At 35.5% G+C, this 25355-nt stretch overlaps 1 protein-coding gene across 10 annotated transcripts in view; it reads left to right on the top strand.

Annotated features, from left to right (window-relative positions):
* The window catches only part of ICE2 (interactor of little elongation complex ELL subunit 2), a 66557-nt gene extending 41821 nt beyond the window's left edge, over positions 1–24736 (top strand). For 6 of the 10 annotated variants that reach the window (XM_042252371.2, XM_060417841.1, XM_042252370.2 and 3 more), the window contains 4 exons: positions 15936–16020; positions 17494–17544; positions 20635–20893; positions 22613–24435. In XM_042252371.2, the coding sequence (XP_042108305.1) occupies positions 15936–16020; positions 17494–17544; positions 20635–20893; positions 22613–22735 (518 nt within the window). In that variant the 3' untranslated portion in view covers positions 22736–24435. Of the gene's footprint in view, positions 1–15935; positions 16021–17493; positions 17545–20634; positions 20894–22612 lie in introns of all 10 variants that reach the window. The other 4 variants (XM_060417844.1, XM_060417843.1, XM_060417842.1 and 1 more) reach the window with 1 other exon arrangement.
* The last annotated feature ends 619 nt before the right edge of the window (positions 24737–25355 follow it).

Here is a 25355-nt window from a genome sequence, read left to right on the forward strand (position 1 = left end):
ACTCAGACTCACGTCCATCGAGTCTGTGATGCCATCCAGCCATCTCATCCTCGGTCATCCCCTTCTCCTCCTGCCCCCAATCCCTCCCAGCATCAGAGTCTTTTCCAGTGAGTCGACTCTTGGCATGAGGTGGCCAAAGTACTGGAGCTTCAGCTTTAGCATCATTCCTTCCAAAGAAATCCCAGGGTTGATCTCCTTCAGAATGGACTGGTTGGATCTCCTTGCAGTCCAAAGGACTCTCAAGAGTCTTCTCCAACACCACAGTTCAAAAGCATCAATTCTTTGGCGCTCAGCTTTCTTCACAGTCCAACTCTTACATCCATACATGACCACTGGAAAAACCATAGCCTTGACTAGACGAACCTTTGTTGGCAAAGTAATGTCTCTGCTTTTGAATATGCTATCTAGGTTAGTCATAACTTTCCCTCCAAGGAGTAAGCGTCTTTTAATTTCATGGCTGCAATCACCATCTGCAGTGATTTTGGAGCCCCCAAAAATAAAGTCAGCCACTGTTTCCCCATCTATTTCCCATGAAGTGATGGGACCAGATGCCATGATCTTCATTTTCTGAATGTTGAGCTTTAAGCCAACTTTTTCACTCTCCTCTTTCACTTTCATCAAGAGGCTTTTTAGCTCCTCTTCACTTTCTGCCATAAGGGTGGTGTCATCTGCATATCTGAGGTGATTGATATTTCTCCCAGCAATCTTGATTCCAGCTTGTGCTTCTTCCAGCCCAGCATTTCTCATGATGTACTCTGCATAGAAGTTAAATAAGCAGGGTGACAATATACAGTCTTGACGTACTCCTTTTCCTATTTGGAACCAGTCTGTTGTTCCATGTCCAGTTCTAACTGTTGCTTCCTAATCTGCATATAGGTTTCTCAAGAGGCAGGTCAGGTGGTCTGGTATTCCCATCTCTTTCAGAATTTTCCACAGTTTATTGTGATCCACACAGTCAAAGGCTTTGGCATAGTCAATAAAGCAGAAATAGATGTTTTTCTGGAACTCTCTTGCTTTTTCAATGATCCAGCGATAGTCACCCCTTAATTGCAGTTTTGCTCTGTGGTTTCAGTTATCTTCAACTAGTCAACCATGGTCTGAAATAGTAAATGAAAGATTCCAGAAATAAACAAATTGTAAGTTTTAAAAAGCACACCATTTTGTATAGTGCCTGGGATGTGAATCACCCCTTTTCTAGTCTCTCCAGCCCATTAGTCAGTTTGTAGTATCCCAGTTATCAGTGCTTATCTTCAAGTAACCCTTTTTTAACTTAACAGCCCCAAAGTGCAAGAGTATGTGATGCTGGCAATTTACATATGCTTAGGAGAAACTGCACACTGCTTCCTTTAAGTGAAAAGTTGAAAGTTTTCAGCTTTCTTTTCTTAATTAGGAAAGAAAATTTATATGCTGTGTGGCAAAGATCTATGGTCAGAATGAATCTTCTATCTTGAAGTTATGAAGGATAAAGAATGCATGTTTGTTTTGCTGTCAAACTGCAAAACAAACCTCAAAGCACAAAAGTTATTGTCACAGAGCAGATAAGTATCAATTTAAATGGAAAAGGCATTCAATTTGTAAGATATTTTGAGAGAGTGGGAGGGAGAAACACACCACATTCAGAAATCTTTTATTATAGTATATTGTTAAAATTGGTCTATCTTATAATTAGTTATTGTTGTTAAGCTCTTACTGTGCCTAATTTATACATTAAACTTTATTATAGGCATGTATGTGTAGGAAAAAACAGTATATGTAATGTTTGGTACAGTCAGTTTCAGGCATCTACTGGGGGGCTCTTAGATTGTGTCACCTGTGGATAAGGGGGGACGACTGTACTCTGTAATGTCATAAGTAATCATTCCCTTGCATGCTATTTATCATCAGTGAATCCTATCTACTGATAAGCCATTCATTTTGATGTAATGAGGTGGTGTATTTAGTGTCTTTGAAAACTGTTTGGTGAGAAACTTAATGCTATATTCTTATATGATGTGTTTGCTTTGTTTGGGTTTTTTTTTTAATGTGGAGGTGAATGTTTCAAAATACTATTTTAAAAACATCTGTGAGTTTTGAGGTTTTTTACAATTTTATTTTATTACTCTTTTAATTTAAGAGAAATGTTGCAACAGGAAGGGAGTTTAGGAGAATGGACTTCTAAATAAATTTTTGCTCCAGTTACTTTCAGGAAATAAGATAAAAACAGAAAGTAATAGTCAGTTTGTCCTCGTGGTGACTGGAATGACAATATAATTAAAATAAGTTGTATATCAGGTATGACTCTAAAGTAGCATCTGTGTCTCATTACTTAGTCTCTCTGTTTTGTAGTTCTACCTTACATCGTGTAGACTTAGTGGTTTTAAAGAAGAGTGCCTATCTACAGATGGTCAAGAGGTAAAAGATGTATACAAAATATTATTTGGTACATCTCTCTTCAAAAGTGTTTATTATTTCCCTTTGACATCTAAATAAAGGCTAATTGAACATTGTTTTTACCTATATGATGCTTTGCTAGATATGAGTTATAGTATACACTTCATGGCAAATAGATGGGGAAAAAATAACCGCAGTGACAGATTTCATTTTCTTGGGCTCCCAAATCACTGCAGATGGTGACTGCAGCCACAAAATTGAAAGACTCTTGCTCCTTGGAAGAAAAGCTATGACAAACCTAGACAGCATATTAAAAAGCAGAGACATCACTTTGTCAACAAAGGTCTTTATAGTCAAAACTACAGTTTTTCTAGTAGTCATGTACATAATGTGAGAGTTGAATCATAAAGAAGGCTGAGCGCTGAAGAATTGATGCTTTGAACTGTGATGTCAGGAAAGACTCTTGAGAGTCCCTTGGACTGCAAGGAGATCAAACCAGTCAATCCTAAAGGAGATCAACCCTGAATATTCCTTGGAAGGACTGAAGCTGGGAAAGATTGAGGACAAGAGAAGAGGGTGACAGAGGATGATATATGGTTGGATGGCATCACTGATTCAGTGGACATGAGTTGTGCACACTCTAGCAGATAATGAAGGACAAGGAAGCCTGGCATGCTGCAGTTCATGGGGTCACAAAGAGTTGGACTCTTCGCAACTGAACAACACACTTGAAATTAGTAATGTCTTTCTTTTCAAGTATTCTGTTTTTTGATTCTGTCGGTCTTCCTCCCTGTACTATTCTTGTGCTTTTAGCGTCTGCTCCTCTTAGGCTCCCAATATAACAGCTCTTAGGATATTGCTGTGTATTTTGTTTTGTTCTCTCCTTTTGCTTCCTTATGTATCTACCACTCTCAAACCAAATTATAATATAATACACTTGAAATTCCCCAAAATTTTCCTTAGAAACTGTATATGTGTGTGTATATATATACATGTATGTGAGTATTTTCTATATATAAAGTAATACAGCAGTATTTCTAACTGTCATTAATGAAGTATGTGATGTAGGTCAAGGACTGCATATCCATTGTTACTAATCCTCACTATTCTGTAAAATAAGTGTTGTCTGTTTTACAGATGAGGAAACTGAGGCTTATAGAGTTTATTGCTCAAGATTAGTTTGTGGGAAATCCGGGATTTGTATCCATGTGTTTTCTGATTCCACAGCCTGTGCTTTTCAATTATAATGGAGTGCAAAAATCATGCTGAATGTGTGAGTCAGAAGATATGTGTATGAATACTTCGTACTTTACAGTTTTCTTTGTACTTTGGGTAAAATCATTTAAGCTTGTGAGTCCTCAGCTTTTTCATCTGTAGGTAATGGACATAATAACATTTTGTTCGGGGAATTCTGTGGCAGTCCAATGGTTACAGCTCAGTTCTTTCACTGCCATAGCCCTGTGTCCAATCCCTGACTGAGGAAAAGATACCATAAGCCACATGGTGCAATCAAAATAGTAATAATAATAATTTTTTGTTGAATCTACCTCAGGGACTCTATACACAAATCCTTTCTCTTACAACGATTATGTAATTTTTGTTGTTCCTCAATTGCTCAGTCGTGTCTGTTTGCGACCCCATGGACTGCAGCACACCAAACTTCCCTGTCCTTCACTATATTATATTATGTAATATAATGCCGTAAAAGTACCATTCTCCTTAATGAAAATAAACGCCACAAGACAATGAAGTTATACTTTGTATATTTTTGTACTGAGAAAAAAAATAGCTATTAACCTAAAATTTAGATTAAAATATGAGAGTAAAAAAGGATTTCTTAACCAAAGATTAAAAGCAGGCTAAAACAAAAAAAACCTGAGAACTTCTCTATGCATAATTTTCAGAAAGATCTACATAGTATTACTTCTGTCCTAAAATATTGTCGGTTATAACATATACCTTTGCTTTGATAATATTTTTCTTTCGTATATGTTATTTTTAAAGTGTAACATACATTCAGAAAAGTGAAAAGAAAAGGACCTGCCAGGTGGTAAAGAACACACCTGCCAATGCAAGAGAAAAGTGAAAAATGTACAGCTCAAGGAGTTACATAACAAAGTCTGCACCTCTATAGCTCACACCCAGATCAAGAAGCTGAAAACTGCCAGAGACCCATCTTTTGCCACTTAGTTATATAGCCTTCTTCCTCTTCTCCACTAGTAACCAGTGTCCCGCCTTCTAACGTAATCATATGGTTTTCACCAGCTCTGTATGGATAGAATTATGAAGTTCTTTCATTTATACCTTCTTTTGCTTAACAGTTTTTGAAGCTTATGTTGTATATAACAATATTTTTCTTTTCGACATTTTCCTTTGTAAGAATATACCACTGTTTATTTCTGCATTTAACTCTGGGAGCCTGTTTCGGTTGTGTCTGTGTTAATGCAGCTATGAACATAAGTGTCTGTTAGAGCAATGTGTGTGTATTGCTATTGGGCACATACCTGAGAGTGGAATTACTGGTTCATAGCTTAAGCTACATTAACTTCAGCTAGATAATTCCAGAAAGCTTTCCAAAATGAGTATACCAATATACACTTATATTAGCAGCATGTGAGGGTTATATCTTCTCCACATCCTTGCCCACACTTGGCATTATCAGTTTAATTTTAGTCACGCTGGTGGGTATGTATTATTAACGTCTCATTATTGGTTTTTTTTTTCTCTCTTCCCCCCCATTATTGTTTTAAACTTGCTTTTCCTTGGTTATTTATGAAGTTGGACACTTTTTCATATGATTAATAATCATTTGGATATTCACTTTTGTGAATTGCCTATTCAGACCTCTATCACTGTTGTCAAGTTTTTGTTTATTTGCTTGTTAGTTTTTTGTTGGTTTTAAATGTTACAAGTAATTTTCTCCTGCTCTTGCCTTTTCAGTCTCTTAATGGTATCTTTTGGATTTCATAAATACCAATATTTAGCCATTTTCTTTATGATTAGTGTTGTTTTTTTGCCTGGTTTAACAAGTGTTCCGTACAGGAGCATCATGAATATAATATCTTCTGGAAACCTTTCTAAAATTATTTTTTAATTTCCAGATACATAGTTTATGTGATATTTATTTTTGCATGAAATATTAAGTGTTTTTTTTCCAGTTTTCAGCACCATTTATTGAAAAAGACTATCCGTTCTCTGCTGTCCCATTTTACTTGAGTTATATACATGAATCTAAGCTGGACTCCCTATTTCTTTATTCTGTTTTAATTACTCTAGTTAGAGTAATTACTCTAGCTATACACTTAGCACTGTCTTAATTACATTAGCTTTATAAAATCTTTTACTGTTTGATGAAGCAAATCTTGTCAACTTTTTATTTTTAATTAACTTTTATTGGAGTATATTTGACTTGCAGTGTTGTGTTAGTTTCTGGTGTGTGGCATAGTGAATCGGTTACACAGACACATATATCCACTCTCTTTTAGATTCTTTTCCGATATAGGTCATTACAGAGCATGGAGTAGCTCCGTGTCAACTTGTTTTTCTTCAAGAATTTCTTGGCTGTTCTTGGCTCTTTGCATTTACAGATTTGGGGATCAGCTTGTCAGTTTCAGCCAACAGCAACAGGAAGAGTGGGCTTTTTGTTAGGAAGTGCATTGACTCAGTCAATGTGGAACAGATTAACAGCTTTTTATAATAACAAATCCTTCAATCTGTAAACTTTAGTTAGATATTCTTCTATTTATATCTTTAATTTCTATTAATATCTTTATGATTTTCTTTGTAAGGTTCTTACACATCCTTTGTTAAATATTTTTGTTGTTGGCTGATATGTTATAAATGATATTTCTGAAATTTTATTTTCTTATAGGCTGTTACTGATAATACAGGATTTATTTGCATATTAATTTTGTATGTTGATCTTGTATCTTAGTAACTTGGCTAAGCTCATTCTAATAATTTATATTTTCAAGTTAAACAATTATGTTCCCGGCAAATAATGACCATCTTACTTCTTCTTTACAATCATTATACCTTTTTATTCCTTGCTACCTTTGCCTAGAATTCAAATAGAAGGTAAATAATGGGCATCCTTGTCTGTGTCTGATCTTAAAGGAGGAGATTTTCAACATTTCACCATTTTATGTAGTGTTTTGTATGGGTGTTTGTGTTCCTTTTGTTTATAGAAAGAAGTTCCTTTCTATGCCTAGTTAAGAATTTTAATAATGAGCGAGTAAAAAAAATTTTTTCAGATATTTTCTCTGTATTTATTGAGATTATATGATGGTATAACGTTTTTATTCCACTAATGTGATGAATCATATTAATTAATTTTTAAATGTTAATCCAAACTTGTGTTCCTGCCATAATTCCAGCTTGCTCATGATATATTACTCTCTTTAAATATTGGTGAAAGTGTTAGTCACTCAGTCATGTCCAATTCTTTGTGACCCTGTGCCTTGTCCAAAAATTGGTAGATTCAGTTTATTAATATTTATCTTGCCATTTGTGTTTATAAGTGAGATTGACCTGTAAGTTTCCTTGTGAGGTATTGGTATTAAGTTTATGTCTTAAAATGATTTGGGATCTGTTTCCTCTTTTTCTGTTATCTGGTAGAATTTCTGTAAAAATCAGTGTTATTTCTTACTTAAATGTTTGGTACAATTGACGTGTGAAGCTTGCAGGCCTAGAGTTTTCTTTTTGAGGAGTTTCTGATTATCAGTTCAATGTTTGCTCTGTTTTTAAATTGAAGTATAGTTGATTTACAGTGTTGCATTAATATCTGTTGTAGAGCAAGATGATTCGGTTATACTACATGTATATATGTGTGTATATATATATACATGTTCTTTTTATATTATTTTCCATTATATTTTAATCATGGGATATTGAATATAATCCCTTGTGCTATACAATAAGACCTTGTTGTTTATCCATCCTGTATATAGTAAGTTACACCTGCTAACCCCAGACGCCCAACCTACCCTTACCCCACTCCATGTTTCCTGGCTTTGTTTCTGTTGAAAAGTCAGCTGTTTATCCATTTATGCTGCTTTGCAAGTAATATGTTTCTTTTTCTTTGTCAGACTTTAAATTTTATCTCTCCCCCTTTCAACAATTGTCCTACATTGTACCTATGTTAGTCTTTTGTTGTAAATATTCCTTTTTACATGTTGTTCATTTTATAACATATTGCTCCTTGGTATGTGATTTGGTGACCTTTACCAGTTTGGGAGAATTCTCAGTCATTATCTCACCAAACATCACTTCCTCCTCATTTGCTTTCTCCTCTGGATCTAGGTTGTATTATGTTACATCTTACTGTGTTCTGAACATCCTTTACATGCTCTTCTCTGTTTACCCTCCTTTTGACTCTTCATACATGATTCTCAGTATTTTCTTCTAGTTTACTAATTTCCTCTTCAACTATCCTTAATACATTATTTCACCCATCACCCGATTCCTTAATTTCATTTACTGTTTTTTTTTTAGTTCTAGATTTTTCATTTGGTTCTTTTTATACATTTCTGTAGCAATTCTTTTGTATAGTTGCTATAAAAAGTCTCAATTATGTCTTAGGCACAGTGAATACATCTTAGGTGTATTAGGCAAAATTGCTTTAAAGTCTGTATCTAATACCTCTGTTATCTAGAGTCTTTGCAAGTCTTTTCTATTATTTGTGTGTGTGTGTTAATTTTATAAGGCTTCCATAACAAAGTACCACGAACTGGATAGCTTAACACAATAGATACTTGTTTCACAGTTCTGAAGGCTGGAAGTTTAAAATGAAGGTTTTAAAAGGCCATGCTCCTTCTGAGACCTATAAGAGAGAATCCTTTGTTGCTCCTTTTTCCTTTTGGTGTTTGCCAGCAATCCTTGGCATTACTGGTTTGTAGATATATCATTTTCATCTCTGCCTCTGTCATCATGCAGGATCTTTTTTCCTGTATGTCTCTATCCTCTTCCTCTAAGGACACTGTTCAAATTGAATTAAAGGTCCACTCTGGTGGCTCAGACAGTTAAGCGTCTTGTCTACAATGTGGGAGACCTGGGTTCGATCCCTGGGTTGGGAAAATCCCCTGGAGAAGGAAATGGCAATCTACTCCAGTACTATTGCCTGGAAAATCCCATGGACAGATGAGCCTGGTAGGCTACAGTCCATGGGGTCGCAAAGAGTCAGATACAACTGAGCAACTTCACTTCCGTCATAGCTGATTACATCTACAACAGTTCTATTTCCAAGGAAAGTCACTTTTTGAGGGAGTAGGAATTTAGGGTTTCAACATGTCTTTTTACAGGGACACTTCATTCCATGCCATGTTGTTTTTCTCTCTTCTTGTTTATTCCATGTCTCTTCATTGTATGTCAGAATATTCTTTATCAGGGGCCAGTTTTTATTGTATATAAAAAATTCTGGACATGATGTCAAAGCTACAATGTTGTCTTCCTGTATTACTCTTGACTACACTAGCAATCTGAATTCACTGTAATCCAATTACAGGGAGTTACGTGGTTTGAAGCTTGGCTTTGCACCCTAGAAAGGCCATTATGTTTCCCACTTGCTGCTGGGATGTTGCCGTTCATGGTCTGACATTGCCAGTCTTTGGAAAAGCCTGCTTGCAAGGCTGGTTCTCTGCTAGCATCTCGGAACTTGGCTAGTAAACAGTTTTCTACGCTGATGTCAGACATCCATTAGCTGATAAGGAGGGCTCATTGTACCTACACTGTTTGTATAAATAATATGGCTTATTCTGAACATCTGCTTTCTGAGTGTCTGGAATTTTGTTATGTGTTAGGCAGAGGGTTTCCTGCATGATGCATCTCCCAATAAAAGCATTGAGTGCTGAGTCTTCATTAAGTTTATCTGGTACAAAAAGATGATGTTGCTGGAGGAATTAAGTGGATCTTGTGTGGCTCCAGTGAGAAAGGCCTTTTTTTTAATTGTAGAAAAATGTTTGTAACATAAAATGTACCATTTTAACAATTCCAGGGTACAATTTACTATACATTAAAAAAAAATTATCTGTTTATTTTATGGCCACGGAATGTAGGCTCTTAGTTCCCCGATCAGGGATCTAACTTCTGCCCCCTGCACTGGAAGCACAGTGTCTTAACCACTGGATTGCTAGGGAAGTCCTGGTGCGCAGTTTTTAGTGTATGATTGCCTATGATTAAGTACATTCCTAGTGCCATGTGACCATCATCACTGTCCATTTCCCAGAGCTTTTTTATCATCCCAAATGGAAAGCCAACAAAGGACTTCTGAAGATTGCATCTCATTTTCTCTGAACTTTATCCCACACTTCTTTTCCTTTTTTGGATTCTCCTTTTATTTGTATTCTTTTGCTATAATCAGTCTTATCCATGTGTGCCAGTGCATGTTGAAGCTATAAGCCCTTGTAGAGAAGCACTGAGCCAGGGTCCCAACGCAGCATGTTTGTTTATCTAATTTCATAGACCAGTTTTTTTTGTTCTGATCCTGAGAGACTGTTGAAAACTCTGGTTCATCTCTTGGGTCTCAATTGCTTTCTCCAGATTAACAGGTGCTCCTAAGAGAAGCAGCCCTCAGTGCCAGACTCACATCTCCAGGTGTCTTTCTTCTCCTGGTTTTGGCTCTGAATATAGTCCCATTCCCTTTTTCTGGCAACCCCTAACAAATTATGTAATTTAATTACTCATAGTATTTATGGCCTGTCTCGGTCTGTTTTGTTTATTGATATACCATAAGCACCTGGAACAGTATCTGACACACAGAGGTGCTCAATAAGTATTTTTTAGAGAGTGAAGTTGGCTTGGATAATTGGTTGAAGGAACAGTAAAAAGTCAAGGAGAAGGGAAATGGTAGATAACAAACCACAGAATTTATATACTTTATTCGTTTTACTTTTCCTAGATGTGTGTAAGACAAGCCATTGGAATACAAGAAGAAAATATTATAGCTTTTATTTTTTCTTTAAAGAAATTAAAAACTGAACATTATTCATGTTAAGTAAGTAGACTAACAGGTGGTCCTCTCCTTTGAATGTTGTTGTAGAGTTCTGTTACATATAAAATAGAAAATATTTTTTTATTATCTCCACATTGTACACCATCCAAGATACAGCGTGCCCAGTCTATTCCATATAAATGGTCATCCTCAGAGTTGTGCAGTGTAGCATCCTCGGGTTTATTAAGGATGACTTTGAATAGCCAGGACATGGAAACAACCTAGGTGTCCATCAGCAGATGAATGGATAAGAAAGCTGTGGTACATATACACAATGGAGTATTACTCAGCCGTTAAAAAGAATTCATTTGAATCAGTTCTGATGAGATGGATGAAACTGGAGCCGATTATACAGAGTGAAGTAAGCCAGAAAGAAAAACACCAATACAGTATACTAACACATATATATGGAATTTAGGAAGATGGCAATGACGACCCTGTATGCAAGTCAGGAAAAAACACACAGATGTGTATAACGGACTTTTGGTCTCAGAGGGAGAGGGAGAGGGTGGGATGATTTGGGAGAATGGGAATTCTAACATGTATACTATCATGTAAGAATTGAATCGCCAGTCCATGTCTGACGTAGGGTGCAGCATGCTTGGGGCTGGTGCATGGGGATGACCCAGAGAGATGTTGTGGGGAGGGAGGTGGGAGGGGGGGTCATGTTTGGGAATGCATGTAAGAATTAAAGATTTTAAAATTAAAAAAAAAAAAAAGATTCCCAACAATAAAAAAAAAAAAGGATGACTTTGTTGCTAAAAATGAAAGATGCTGCTTATTTAAAACAGCAACAACAAGAACAAAAAGAAACCCTCATATATGCCACAGAGTCCATCAGTGGCAAGATCAGAATTTAGTCAGTTTTTTTCAATTATTCATTTATTTAGTTTTGGTTTTGCTGGGTCTGTGTTGCTGCACATGGACTTTTCTAGCTGCGGTGAGCAGGGGCGTCTCCGTTGCAGTGCACGGGCTTCTCACTAAGTAGCGTCTCTTGTTGCGGAGCACAGACTCTAAGCACACGGGCTTCAGTAGTTGCAGCATGCAGTTCAGTAGTTGTGGTGCACAGGCTTTAGCTACTTTGCAGTATTTTGACTCCTCCCTGACTGGGGATCAAACCTGTGTCCCCTGTATTGGCAGGCAGATCCTCGTTCACTGTGCCACCAGGGAAGTCCTAGTCACAATTTTTAAGTGTTTATAACTTTGCTGTAAACGTTAAACAGGGCTAGGAAAATACGGGGTTGGGGGGAGGTCAGAGGTAACAAAAATGAAGCACTGTGTGTATAACAACGTTAATCAGTGTGCCTGAATACAAATAATTCATTGTGTCTTAGAAACTGGGATGAAATCTTAACCAGAAGATTTCCACGTGCTCATATTTCTTTCCCATGCAATCATGCACCCTAGTCCTTTCTAAGTTGTGACCTGTGTTTTCCTCACTCAGCCTTTGCTAGCTGCTTCTCCATTTAACTGTGGCATTTCACTGTCAGTTTTCCCTGCCCAGCTCTATGATCTCAAAATTTAAAAGAAATTTAAGACAGTTTCTTCTCAGAAATCAAACCTGGGGACCAGTGTGTTAGAGCTTTCTTTCTTTTATTTTTGTCATTAGATCTTTTGGAGAGAAAAGTGAGAGTAGAGTTTACATGTGTGATTGAGAGGTTCAGATATAGCATATCATACAAAATACAGGAGATACAAAATGTCACTTACTGAACTGAAGAGTATATTGATTTATAGGACTCTAGTTCAGCAATTATCTAAATTGACTGTGTGTCGCAGTCGTTTGTAGGGCTTGTCAGATTGAAGATTATCGGCCCTGACCCTAGGAGTATCTGATTCAGTACGTCTGGATTGGAACCTAAGACTTTAGCATTTGTAGCATGTTCTCAGGTGGTGCTGATGCTGGTAGTCCAGGGACCATACCTTGAATACCTTTCCTGTAGCTCCTAGTCTCCTTTTCAGGTAGAATAAAAATACTTGTTTTTTGTTTGCCTGCTTTGCTATGAACACGTTCTTCTCTTCCTTTAGATTGCTGTATTCTTTTTTCCCTCTTGCCTCAAACACTAATATGTATTCTCTAAAGAAAATTCCCAAAGTCATCTTACCACAACTTCTGTATCTGCTTTTCAGTTGTCTAATGTATATCAGTTCTGCATAGTGGACATACAAGCCGTCCTTCCTTTGTGCTATTCTGATATCCACAAGTGTCAGTTACAAAGGTATACTAACTGTAATTGTGTAAACTACCAACTTTACTGCTGACTCTTTAGTCCACAGATCACTACATAAATAACAGACATGCATCATGACCAGTCACCAATCATATCACTCCTTTAAGAGTCTGTCAGTGTTTTTGGTCGCTGTGTACCTGTTACTGAGATCATGCATAGAAAGCAAAATGTCCAGTTGTGTTCCCTCCTTGTCTCCCAGTGATAAACTCACATGTTTTGTAAAAGTGGATAATCAGAAGAGGGAATTGGCCAACAAAGATTAAAGCACAGCAAAGAAACAAAAGACCATACTGCTGAAAATGGAATTTGAATTGAATATAAATGGAGTTATAGAAGAAATAACTGACAGTAGAAACGTTGACACTGCTGAGGTTCAAGAGACAAGATTAGCCACCAGAGGAACTTCGTGAAAGTGAACTGACTCACATAAATAAGGAAAGTGTTTGTGGCATAAAGGATGAAGAAATGACTCTGGCCCCGTATTTTACATTGAAGGAACTCTTTGAGCTATTTCATGACCTTAAAAGTGCAAAGGGTATAACGCTGGGAGCTGATCCAACAATGATCAGCAAGTGTGACCCTCCTCCACAGCATAGAAAAGGCGCTTGCTCCCTATCTTATAGGTGCTTGCTCCCTAACTCTTATAGGGAGTTGTTACAACTCCCTATAAGTTGAAACAGGAGAAGGTGACAAGCACTATTCAGACTACTCTTAATAATGAGTTTTATAATGAAATAATACTTTAAATCTCATTGTTTGCCATTTATAGTCTACTAAATAAAGATTAGTTTTTACTGTCTTCATTTCTCCATGCATTTATAACTGATGGGGAATTTATAATGTTTTGACCAAAAAATCGTAAAGGTAATGGAACAATTGTAATTTTTCCCATTGATTATTAAAATCGCTTGCATAATTTTGGCTTATGCATGATTATTTTTATCATCCCCTACTACATGTAGAGTAGGGCCTGCCTATATATATGTGTGTGTGTGTGTGTGTGTGTGTGTATATGAATTCATGCATGTATGTAAAGCCTTGATTTGTGTTAACTAACCTTCCCAACCTTGACACACTTAAAGTATTTGGATAGCATACTGTGATATGCAAAAGAGTCTACGAGGGTTAATGACCAGGAAGCTGTTGCCATCCCAAGTCTTGTGCAGTTGCCCCAAAGACTAGGAGATAAACATCTGAACTCATTTGAGGCCCACTGGTTAAAATGTTCCAATGTTGAGAGAATTGAAGCCCTCATAGAACTTAGTACAGTATTCTCTGTATAGTTCTGACTAACTGTATTTGACATATACTATAATACATACTTTTCATTGAGATTGCTTTAAAAAGGTAAGAACTGTGAGTTTCCTCAAAGACACATTCAGTAAATGTCTAAACTGTTTTATCGTACTTAATATTTATTGCCTTTTGACAGTCTTTAAACCATTAAACTGTGTCCTTTTTATTAGAAACGTCACAGTGTAATGAGTGTTAGAAATGCAGAGGTGAAACCGAAACTTGGCACAGGAAAGGATAAGTAGGCATGGGAAAAGATTTGTTGTCTTAGAAGAAAAGTATCTGGTAAAAATGTTTCTAATTCTTTTTTATGAGCACAAAGCAAATGAAATGAAAGGGGGCAAGATAAGAAATGAGAAACTAAATCATTTGCAGGATTTTGCATTATGATTGATGTCAACTATCCAGGTCACGTGTTTTGATAACCAAATTTTGGAAGCTAAAAAAATTAAAGTGATATTATTTTCAGCATTAGTGAGTATTATACTGTTAGCAATTGATGTTTTTGACTGGTGTAATAACATGGGTTTTGTATTCATGTGATTATAGAACATTTAACTAAACACCATCTTTTGTATCCCTTCCCTGGCACATTCCAAGGCCTCAGTGTTGTGTCTCAACCTGTTTTGTTGGAGAACATGTGCAGGTGTAATCATGAGAGTTTGCTGTTTCTTTGAATTCTAGAATTAGGTCATGTTTATAAGAAAGTAAGACTTGGAGCAGACTATTTTGATTTTTTTTTTAACCATAGGAAATCTCTATCATATGCTTTAATTAAAAAATAAGCTAGATTTTTTTAAGGTTTATTGAGGTATAACTAATAACATTTTAAGATATTTAAATCATATATCATAATGATTTGATATATGTATACGTTGTAAAAGAATTCCTCTCATCTAGTTGAATTAACAAATCCATCACCTCCAGGTTTGTTTGTTTGTTTTTTTTTTTTTGATGAGAACATTTGAGTTCTGCTCTCTTACCAAATATCAGTTATATAATCTACTGTTATCAGCTAGAGTCACTGTGTCATACATTAGATCCTCAGACCTTATTCATCTTGTAGCTGAAGGTTTGTACCCTTTTAGCCCCCAACCCCTGAGAACCACCTTTCTACTTCTTTCTATGAGTTTGACTTTTATTCCCCCGGATTGCTCATATAAGTTATCATGCAGTATTCATCTTTCTCTTTCTGACTTATTTCACTTAGCATAGTGTCCTCAATGTCCTTTATGTTGTTGCAAATAGCAGTATTTCCTTTTTTCTCATGGAGGAATAATATTCCATTATTTGTGTGTGTATCACACCTTTATCCTTTCATCTGTTGGTGGACACTTATTATGCACATCTTGGCTATTGTGAATAATTAAGCCAAGTTTTTACCTTAACCAAGTTTGTCTGAGAAATGTATTTATCATACCCAAACTATAAATTTTATTTTATCTGCTTGCTTTTATAATATTACGGTATGTGCATACATGAATGCTAACTTGCTTCAGTCATGGCTCTTTGCAACCCTGTGGACTGTAGGCCACCATGGGATTCTCCAGGCGAGAATACTGGAGTGGGTTGCCATGCCCTGCTCCAGTGAATCTTCCTGATCCAGGGATCAAACCCACATCTCCTGTGGTGCCTGCATTCCGCACAGATTCCTTACTGCTGAGCCATTGGGAAGCCCAGCACCACCTGGGAAGCTCTCAAAATTTAATTTCCATAAAAATGCAAGTTTACTAGAAATTAGAAACCACTATTTCAACAGTTGTTCTTAAATTGTAGAGTTAGAGATGACTTTTTTGATGTGGACGTGTATAAACTTTTCTATGTTCAGCAAATATTTTAGAATTAATATGTATTCCTTTATAATCTGACTTCTGGTGTTATTTTAAAATACAGCTTTACTTAATAAACTTAATAAAGTGTCTATTTCTCTTTTTAGAATATAAAGTTCCTTTATGACAATTGTGTAAAAACATCTTTAAAAAGATTGGATAGCTTAGCTTTTTTGATTTTTAAATACAGTAATTGTTCTTTCTAAGTTTGATCTTTTATTTTAGGACATATTGATGCATTTACATCAAAGCTTTTCCTGCTTGAAGAAATTACCTCAGAAGAATTGAAGGAAAAACTTTCAGCACTCAAGTAAGAAATTTTGTGGTAGGAATTTAAAAGCTTGTTAACATGATCATTAATTATCCTTTATCACTAAATATTGGTTTAAATTATTTATTTTCGAGACTTTCATCCTTTTATAAACTGGGGCTTTCCTCGACGCAGTTTGTGATCCATTTCACATTAATCATTTCCGTCTCCAAATTAAATGTTCTAGTGGCACCAGTATTTCTACTTAAGACAAAGGAGGCTAAAACAATAGAGGAGTCTTCCATCTCAGTGAACTATGGGCACATGTATTTCACTTCTTTCCAGAGGTGGAAAAAAATAGGCCAGTCAGACTTTGAGCTCAGGGATATATACACTCATTCAGGTATTCTAACTTCTAAAAATTTGTTCTTCTACCAACTGTTAATGTACATCAGATTGAAATTAATTTAATTTGCATCTCACAACTTTCCAGAAAGAACTGGTGGTACCTTTAATCTCCATTTTATACATGAGGAAACTGGAACTTGGAGTGACTTTCCCCAGAGCGCACTGCTGAGCTAGGATGACAGCTTTGATAGTTAATATGTTTGATTCATCTGAAAGGATGGGAAATTGCCCTGACTTATATTAGTTCTGTAGTTCCAGCTTTGGGGCTTGTCATAGTTTTTGAAGGCTGCAGATTCAAGTTTGACTTCTTTGCTTATACTTAAACATCTGTTATAAGTATTACTTCTTTTGATGGGTAACTTTTTATTTACATATGTGAATAGAAAAGCTTTTCCATACATTTATGCACTGCCTCCTCTACCTTTCCCAATGAAAACCATTTTTAAATAAATAATCAAGAGAATGAATGTAGGTTTAGAAGAGATATTTAAATCAATATCTTATATTTCATTTCCTTTTATTCATTTAAAGTACCTCTCAATTTCTTTGAAATTCACCACCACCATCTCTAAAAGGCAAACTCTTCTGCAGATTAATTCTGCTAAAGACTTTTTAAACTTTTAAAACTTATTTCAAAAATTTTAAACTTATAAACTTATTAAAATGTTTATAGTTTGAGAGACTTTCCTGTCAGTCCAGTGGTTAAGACTCCATGAACCAGTGCAGGGGGGTTTGATCCCTGGTCGGGGAACTAGGATCCCATATGCTGTGTGGTATAGCCATAAAAACAAAACAAAAACATTAAAAAAAAAAAACAAAACAAAGGGAAATACATGCTTTAAAAAAATCATAGCTTGAAGATAAAATAGTGATCTCTTTACTGACCAGTGTTCTGACTGACACAAGCCAAAATACTTTATGATTTTTAAGGGAAATCAGAAAATGGCAAAAATGAAGTGAATACTAAAATTCAGTCAAGTTAGAAATACATTTTGATATTTGTTTTATATTATTTCATCTGCTGTTTTCTTTTGTTATTGAGACATTTCTCTTCCTGAGGAGTTATAGTTCTTAAGATTAAGGTTTTTGTTCCTTAATTTTATTTGGATTTCTTCTGTTTAATAGGATTTCAAGTTTATTTAACATCCTCCAACACATTCTAAGAAAATTAAGTAGGTAAGTACTCTGGAGGTGTTTGTCATTGATATATCTAATTTTCTTGGGTGGAAAAACTTTAAATACATCTTGTTAAGAATAGACAGAAAATAACCTAGAAGTACAAAATTTATTCTGTTGTGTCAAAGTGGAATTGTGGAAATATAAATAAGAAGGAAATATAATAGCATCTGGCTTTACTGGGCTTACAGTTAAACATTTTTTTCTGTACAGCTATTATAATGGCTTCCTATTGCCACTGTAACAAATTATCACAAACTTAATGGCTTCAGACAACACAAATTTATTCTCTTGTAGTCCTGGAGCTCAAAGATCTGAAATTCTCTTCACTGGACTAAACTTGTGTCATCAGGGCTGGCTCCTTCTGGAGGCTCTTAGGAGGCAGTTGTTTCCTTGCCTAATTTTCAGCTTCTAGTGGCTGCTTGTATTTCTTTTCTTTTTTAATTGAAATATAGTTAGTGTACAATATTATGTTAGTTTCAGGTATACTAGATAGTGATTTGATATTTGCATACTTTATGAAGTGATTGCAATAAGTCTAATACCGTATATCTCCATACAAGTTGTTACAATAGTATTTATTATATTCTTTATGCTGTGTGTTACATCCTTGTGACTTATTTATAATTGGAGGTTTGTACCTCCTAAAGCCCCTGTGCCTGTTTCTCCACACATATACTACCCCCAGTCAGCAACCACCCTTTTGTTTATGTATCTGTAAGTCTATCTTAATTTTATTTCTTTTGCTTTTCAGATTCCATATATACGTAAGATCATATGGTATTTGTCTTTTTCCGACCTATTTCACATGGCACAATACCTTCTAGATAACAGCCATGTTGCTGCAAATGCAATATTTCATTTTTTATGACTGAGTAGTATTCCATTGTACTTATATCACATCTTATTTATCTGTTCATCAGTAGACACTTAACTTGCTTCCGTATCTTGGTTCTTATAAATAATACTGCAGTCAACATTGGTGTTTATATATCTTTTTGATATATGATGAATACCCAAGAGTAGAATTGCTGGATCATATGACAGTTCAATTTTCAGTTTTTTGAGGTACCTCCCTACTATTTCCAATAGTGGCTGCACTAATTTATAATCCCACCAGTAGTGTACAAGGATTCCTTTTTCTCCACATTCTTGCTGACACTTACTTATTTTATTGTCTTATTGGTGATAGCCATTCTGACAGGAGTGAGGTGGTATATCATTGTGGTTTTGATTTGCATTTCCCTGATAATTAATGGTATTGGCCATCTGTATGCCTTCTTTGGAAAAATACCTATATTTCTTAGACTGTAGTCCCTTACTCCATCTCCAAAGTAACATCGTTCACATTTTTGCTTTTGTTGTTACATTGTGTCCTTAATCACATTTACAAGCCATTGATGGGTAAGGTCACAAATTATAAGTATGATTAATCCTTGTTTTTAATGATAGATTGTGAGGAAGAACTTATCCCCCATAGTACCTTTGCACTAGAAGAGTGTAAAAACAACAACAAAAAAGGAACACACGGGATGTCAGTCATATCCTTTTACCTCTTCATGTTGGTACACTGAATTCCTTAAAGCTTTCTAAAGAGAAAGGGTTTAATGGAGATTTAACAGAACTTATTATTGTGATAGTAGAGGATTATAATTAAGGGTTTTTTTTTTTTTTTTTTTTGATGTTTGATTGCCTGGGTTTATATGCAGGTCCTGCACTCAGGACTTGGGCAAATTAATTAACATCTCTAATTTTTGTTTGTCTCTAATATGAAGTTAATAATTTTATCCCTTCAAGATTTGTTGTGTAGGATTTAATGACAAAAAGGACATAAACAGTGCAACAGTTAGTTCATGATAAACATTCAGTACCTATTAACTGCTTCAGTTCAGTTCAGTCGCTTAGTCGTGTCCGACTCTCTGTGACCCCATGAATCGCAGCACGCCAGGCCTCCCTGTCCATCACCAACTCCCGGAATTCACTCAGATTCACGTCCATCAAGTCAATGATGCCATCCAGCCATCTCTTCCTCTGTTGTCCCCTTCTCCTCCTGCCCCCAATCCCGCCCAGCATCAAAGTCCTTTCCAGTGAGTCAACTCTTTGCATGAGGTGGCCAAAGTACTGGAGTTTCAGCTTCAGCATCATTCCTTCCAAAGAAATCCCAGGGCTGATCTCCTTCAGAATGGACTGGTTGGATCTCCTTGCAGTCCAAAGGACTCTCAAGAGTCTTCTCCAGCACCATAGTTCAAAAGCATCAATTCTTCAATGCTCAGCTTTCTTCACAGTCCAACTCTCACATCCATGACCACTGGAAAAACCATAGCCTTGACTAGACGAACCTTTGTTGGCAAAGTAATGTCTCTGCTTTTCAATATGCTATCTGGGTTGGGCATAACTTTTCTTCAAAGGAGTAAGCGTCTTTTAATTTCATGGCTGCAATCACCATCTGCAGTGATTTTGGAGCCCAAGAAAATAAAGTCTGACGCTGTTTCCACTGTTTCCACATCTGTTTCCCATGAAGTGATGGGACCAGATGCCATGATCTTCGTTTTCTGAATGTCAGGGCCTCTCATATTGTGATTGTTCTGTTAACTGTTTCTGCCGCTTTATTTTAAACTTTTCAGTGGAGTGTGTCACATTCGCCTTTCTATCTCTGTTCACCTATTAGTAGACAGAAAGTAGGTACAGTGCTTGTTTAATTAAATGTTGTGTATAGAAATGGTATGTATATGTTCTTACATACTCATATGTCTGTGTACTTTTTGTTATGTGCTGTCCAGGAATTAGAGAATTAGGGAGACTATTTGTTTCGCATTAAATTATTGAAAACTTCCAAATTGACTGACATAACAATGAAAAGAAAGTAATTATATATCCTGAACTTGGAATAAGAACTAAAACTAGTTGCTGAAAAGCCATGAAAATAGATTAGAAGATTCTTAAATCTTATTTGATCATCAGAGTGTTTTTAGAGATGATGTCCCATTCCCCTAATTGTTTTTTTTTAATTTTCTTAATAGATCATGATTAAGAAAGTGCTATTGAAATTGACACAGTGAATCAGTCAGTTGAGTTTTACTGTGAATTTAGTTTGCAGGAGGGTTCCTACTTGTTGTCTCACGCCGCAGAAGATTCTTCGCTCTTGATCTACAAAACCTCTGATGGAAAAGTTACTAGGACAGCATACAATTTGCATAAAACACATTGCAGCCTTCCTGGTGTGCCTTCCAGCCTCTCAGTTCCCTGGGTCCCTTTAGATCCCAGTCTCTTATTACCATATCATATCCATCATGGAAGAATACCTTGTACTTTTCCACCTAAGTCACTGGGTCCCACAGCACAACAAAAGGTAGGATCTTTTCTGAAATAAAATGTTCCACTCGGTTGTTTATTATTAATCTACTTCACTAACTATGCATTTCAACCTGATGTCCATATTTGCCATGTTAATCACAACACCATTCTAAAAACAATGTTTATTGGTAGGATAGGTAAAGTTGTATGCTCTTGTGAACCCAGTCATTTTAGCAGAACTTTCTGTTTTTTGTAAGGTTTATAGTCAACTAAAGAAAATTCTATTAGCCTGCCCAATGAGGGCATAAGCAAGGCAACCACATAGTTAAAGCCCTATGTTCCTATGGAAAGCAGAGTTATAATTTTTTTGCAGTTTTTATGTATACTTTTTTATTTCATGAAATATTTGAGGCAATTTGCAGAAGAATACATAGAATAAAATTATGGTGATGCAATTAAAAATTGATAAGTAGGATATGGAAAAATATAAAAGCAAGTGTTAGTAATTAGTGACTGCAGTGCCTTATTAAAAGTACAATAAAATGTTAAGTAAATTGTGTTTTAATGCTAAGTATTTTTTATAACTCAATATTTTAGTTATAATTAATGTTATACTCTTTATAGCATCCTTCCTAGAAATAACAGTTGAATGATATTTCTCAGAAACTTTTGTAAAACCACGGTTAGAGATACTATTTACCATGTAGCCCATTCTTTATATCATGTAAGAAGTTCCAGTTCGAGTTTAGTTGAAGGCAAACTTTTCTTCTCTGTGAGTGAATCCGACTTTTCCTTCCCTGCTGCCAAAAATCTTTGAGTCGAAATTATTGATTCCTCTATTCTTCTCAATATTTCACTCGACATGTATTGCTTTTATATCATGTGGATATTTTCTTTTTTTTTTTTTTCTTTCTGTATTAATCTGCAAATGTCCAAAATTCCTTTGGAGAAATAGCTAGAATGCAGATATTGAGGATTATTTTGTAATTTACAGTGGTTTTATGGTTTACAAAAGTTGTTTATATTTTTCAATTCTCCACTCTTATTATTGAGAGAATCCTTTTAGAAATGACAACTTCTTGTACATTGTTAACTTTGGCCAAGAAAATACATAAATGTGGTTAATTAGTTGGAACAAGTGAAAGAATAGACTTGTGAAAATAGACAAGTGAAAGAATAGACAAGTGAAAGCAGTATTTTAAGCCATTTTAGCTACAGTTTTTGTTGGGTATTTTTCAGTTTTCACTTCAAACTGGAGTCTTATTTTCTCTTCCTGTCACATTTATTCTTTGTATCTTTCTTCTCCTTTGGACTCTTGTGTTTTTCTTAGTCGTTGTCTGTTTCTCCAGTTCATAATTTCTTCTCCCTCTTTACCATCGCTGACCTTCTCATAGTTGCTTTCCCTCGCTTCTTAGTTTTCATTTCTTCTTTTCCACTGTCCTTCAGTTTCGTTATTGTAAGCACATTGTTCTAAAGGTCTGTCATTCCTTCATTTCCTCATTTAACATTTCAGACTTTTCCAGATTCAACACAGAAGAGTGATTTTCCTTTTCACTTCTCTTGGTTTACCCCGGTTTGTCTGCTTTCCTGATTGTTATTTGAAAATGTCATACTTTAAAACTGTCAGATTAAAGCTTGCTTAGAGGCAGTTAAGTGGCTAGAGGCTAAAAATATATAAAGGACAATTTGCAGGGTAATTATTCCATGTATAAACAATAGAGTTGACTGTATTGTAAACATGTTAAACTGTCCTCTTCTTTGCTTCTTCTCCTAGACTGGTGGAACAAGAATGCCTACCCGAAGCCACAGGAATTCAGTTTCCGTGGAAACGAAAAGCCTGCCTGCTCAGCAAGTTGAAAATGAAGGAGTGGCTTCAAGTAAAAGAAAAATAACTTAAAGACTGTACCATGGAAAACAAAGAAAAACCAGTTATCACAACATTTAGTTTAGAAAAATTTGAGGGAAAATATACCTGAAAGATCTGTAGGCAACAGGAATGTTTTTGTTTTACTGTCCTTGAGAGTTCTTAGAGTGCCTTAAAAAAAAAAAAACAAAAAAACCGCTTTGACTATGTGAAGCAGTGTTCCAACTCAAACAGGCTAATATGCCCTTAACACCTGAGGTTTGAGGAGACTATAGATATGTTTTAGCATTATTGTGGCAGGGAAATGTAGAGAGAAGAAAATATTTTTATACTAGACCTTTAGCAAAAAATTGTAAGTAGGAAAATAATCTGCTCTTTCAAGAGCAATATTTATCATAATGTATTAGATTAATCCTGGAGGAGGAAATAGCAACCCATTCCAGTATTCTTGCCTGGAGAATCCTATGGACAGGAGAACCTGGCAGGCTACGGTCCATGGGGTCGCAAAGAGTCGGACATGACTTAACAACTGCACATTAGGTTAATCATTTCAGTTGTAATGCTGGTCTATTGGGGTTTGCTCAAAAGGTTAAATCTTGGTACTGTCAGAGATAATTTTGATTTACATAAACCCTATTTCTGACCCATCTGACAGTTTTTCTCTACTGATTTAAAATGATGATTGTTGCAGGTTACGAAGTTAATACCTTTAAAAACTGGTGAAATTCCATTGCAGAAGCCAAAAAGAAAAATAAAAAGCTCTGTGCCTATGAAAATTCACAAGGAAGTTAACAGTTTTTTGTTGGGCAATCATCAGTTTGTTTAAAAAAAAGCTTGTGGTGTAACAGGTTTGGTGACTGCCTCTGTCCCTTGGCACAAATCCTGGCTAGGTGTTGAAATACACTACTAAAAACAAACAGATGAGTGTATTTTCCAGAGAAATCTCATATTTCAGCTAAAAAGACTAACGTGTGGTAAAACAGAAGCTCTTTTTCCTCATCTATACTAATTGATTTAAAATTTTCAGGACCATGAGGGTGAATTTAGGAAAGGGCCAGTCATTTAATGTTATTATAGCCAACTATTTGTACTTATGAAGGGATGAACTCATTTAGTTTTTGTATTCCTATTCTTTAATCTGCACTAAATATGTATATCATTTATAAAATATAAGCTTTATAATCCAAGGGAAAATTTTGTTTTGGGAATTTTTTATGCATTTTATATTAATATAAGAAATTAGCCCCAGCAGCCTTCTCAGCTGTTGTAAGTAGCATTTAAATATTCTTTTTACTACCAAGTTTTGTTTTGAGTTTTTTGGTTGGTTATATAATATTTTAATGACTAGTTTTTAATGAAATTGACTTATGTATTTTAATATAGTTTCCTCATCCTGCCATTCCCTTTTTAAAATATTGAGCTTTGTTTCAAGTGGTCATGATTTTTTTTTTTACTTTTGTCACATACCCATATTTCCTGAAATACTCCACTTCTGAGTCATTTGGCAGTGAACCAGGGGAAAGGCAGGGATTCCCTAGTAATTTGCTCTTTTAGAAAAGCTAAGCAATGATTGCTTCAGACTTCTGAATACCAGAAAGACATGGCTTTCATTTTTTTAGTATTAGTTTTTACTTAATAAAATGTGTGGTCTTATAAGAGATTATTTTAAAATTATCTTAGCCATCTATTAGAGTAACTCTGATAATATATATAAAGCTAGTTTTTGGTTTCCACTTGTGCTGAGTCAAGCTTCTTTTTTCTAATGTATATTTGAACTTGTCTTGTGTTCTTTTTATTGATTTTTAGTACTGAGAATGTATAAGCAAGAAAGTGACATTGACAGTATGAGCAAAGATGTTTTAAAAAAAAAAAAACCAGTCAGTGTTGGCAAAGATATAATGAGCCTGGCCCACTTACATCTCTGTGGTGAAGGTATAAACATTTCATTCAGTAAATGTTTGAGTGTACCTGTGTGCCACACAACCTAAAATTGGTCCCCATGTTTACTCTCATAAAATTCTTACTCATATATCAGAATATTTGTTTATTTTACTTATTACTATCTTTCTTCTTAAATAGACTACAAGCTATGCCAAGGTGGGGCATATTTGTTTTGTTCACTTGTGTATAACATACATAATACATAGTCGCTCAGTAGATAGAACTTGAATATATGAATAGATGAATATCTCAGTATCGAAGATAGATTTTGGTCTTCCCATGAGCTAACCTTCTAGTGGAAGACACAGTACTGATCTTTGTGGTAAGTACCCCCAAAAAGTAAAGTAAGGAAGTCATCTAACCAGGACCTGATAATTAAGGAGGAAGTTCTGGATAAACCTTGAGCTGAGCCTCTAAAAATAAGTAAGAGTTACAAGGAAAGAATGAAAAGTCTTCCACACAGAAAGAAAGCAGCATATGCAGAGGTGAAAGCCAGCCAGAGTGTAGGCTATGAACGTGGGAGACGGGAGAAAAAGCCATAGGACAGGAGCAGGCGCACTGTGCTACAGCATTTGAATTTTGTCCTCTGCAGTGTGGGAACTAGTAGTGATTTTTAATAAAAATAAATAACATGATCAGGTATAATTTTGAAAAAGTTCTTGTTGGCATTAGTGTAGAGAATGGAATGGAGCTGGGAAAGACTGTAGGGAAG

Source organism: Ovis aries, chromosome 7, assembly GCF_016772045.2.
Source record: "Ovis aries strain OAR_USU_Benz2616 breed Rambouillet chromosome 7, ARS-UI_Ramb_v3.0, whole genome shotgun sequence".
NCBI lineage: Eukaryota > Metazoa > Chordata > Mammalia > Artiodactyla > Bovidae > Ovis > Ovis aries.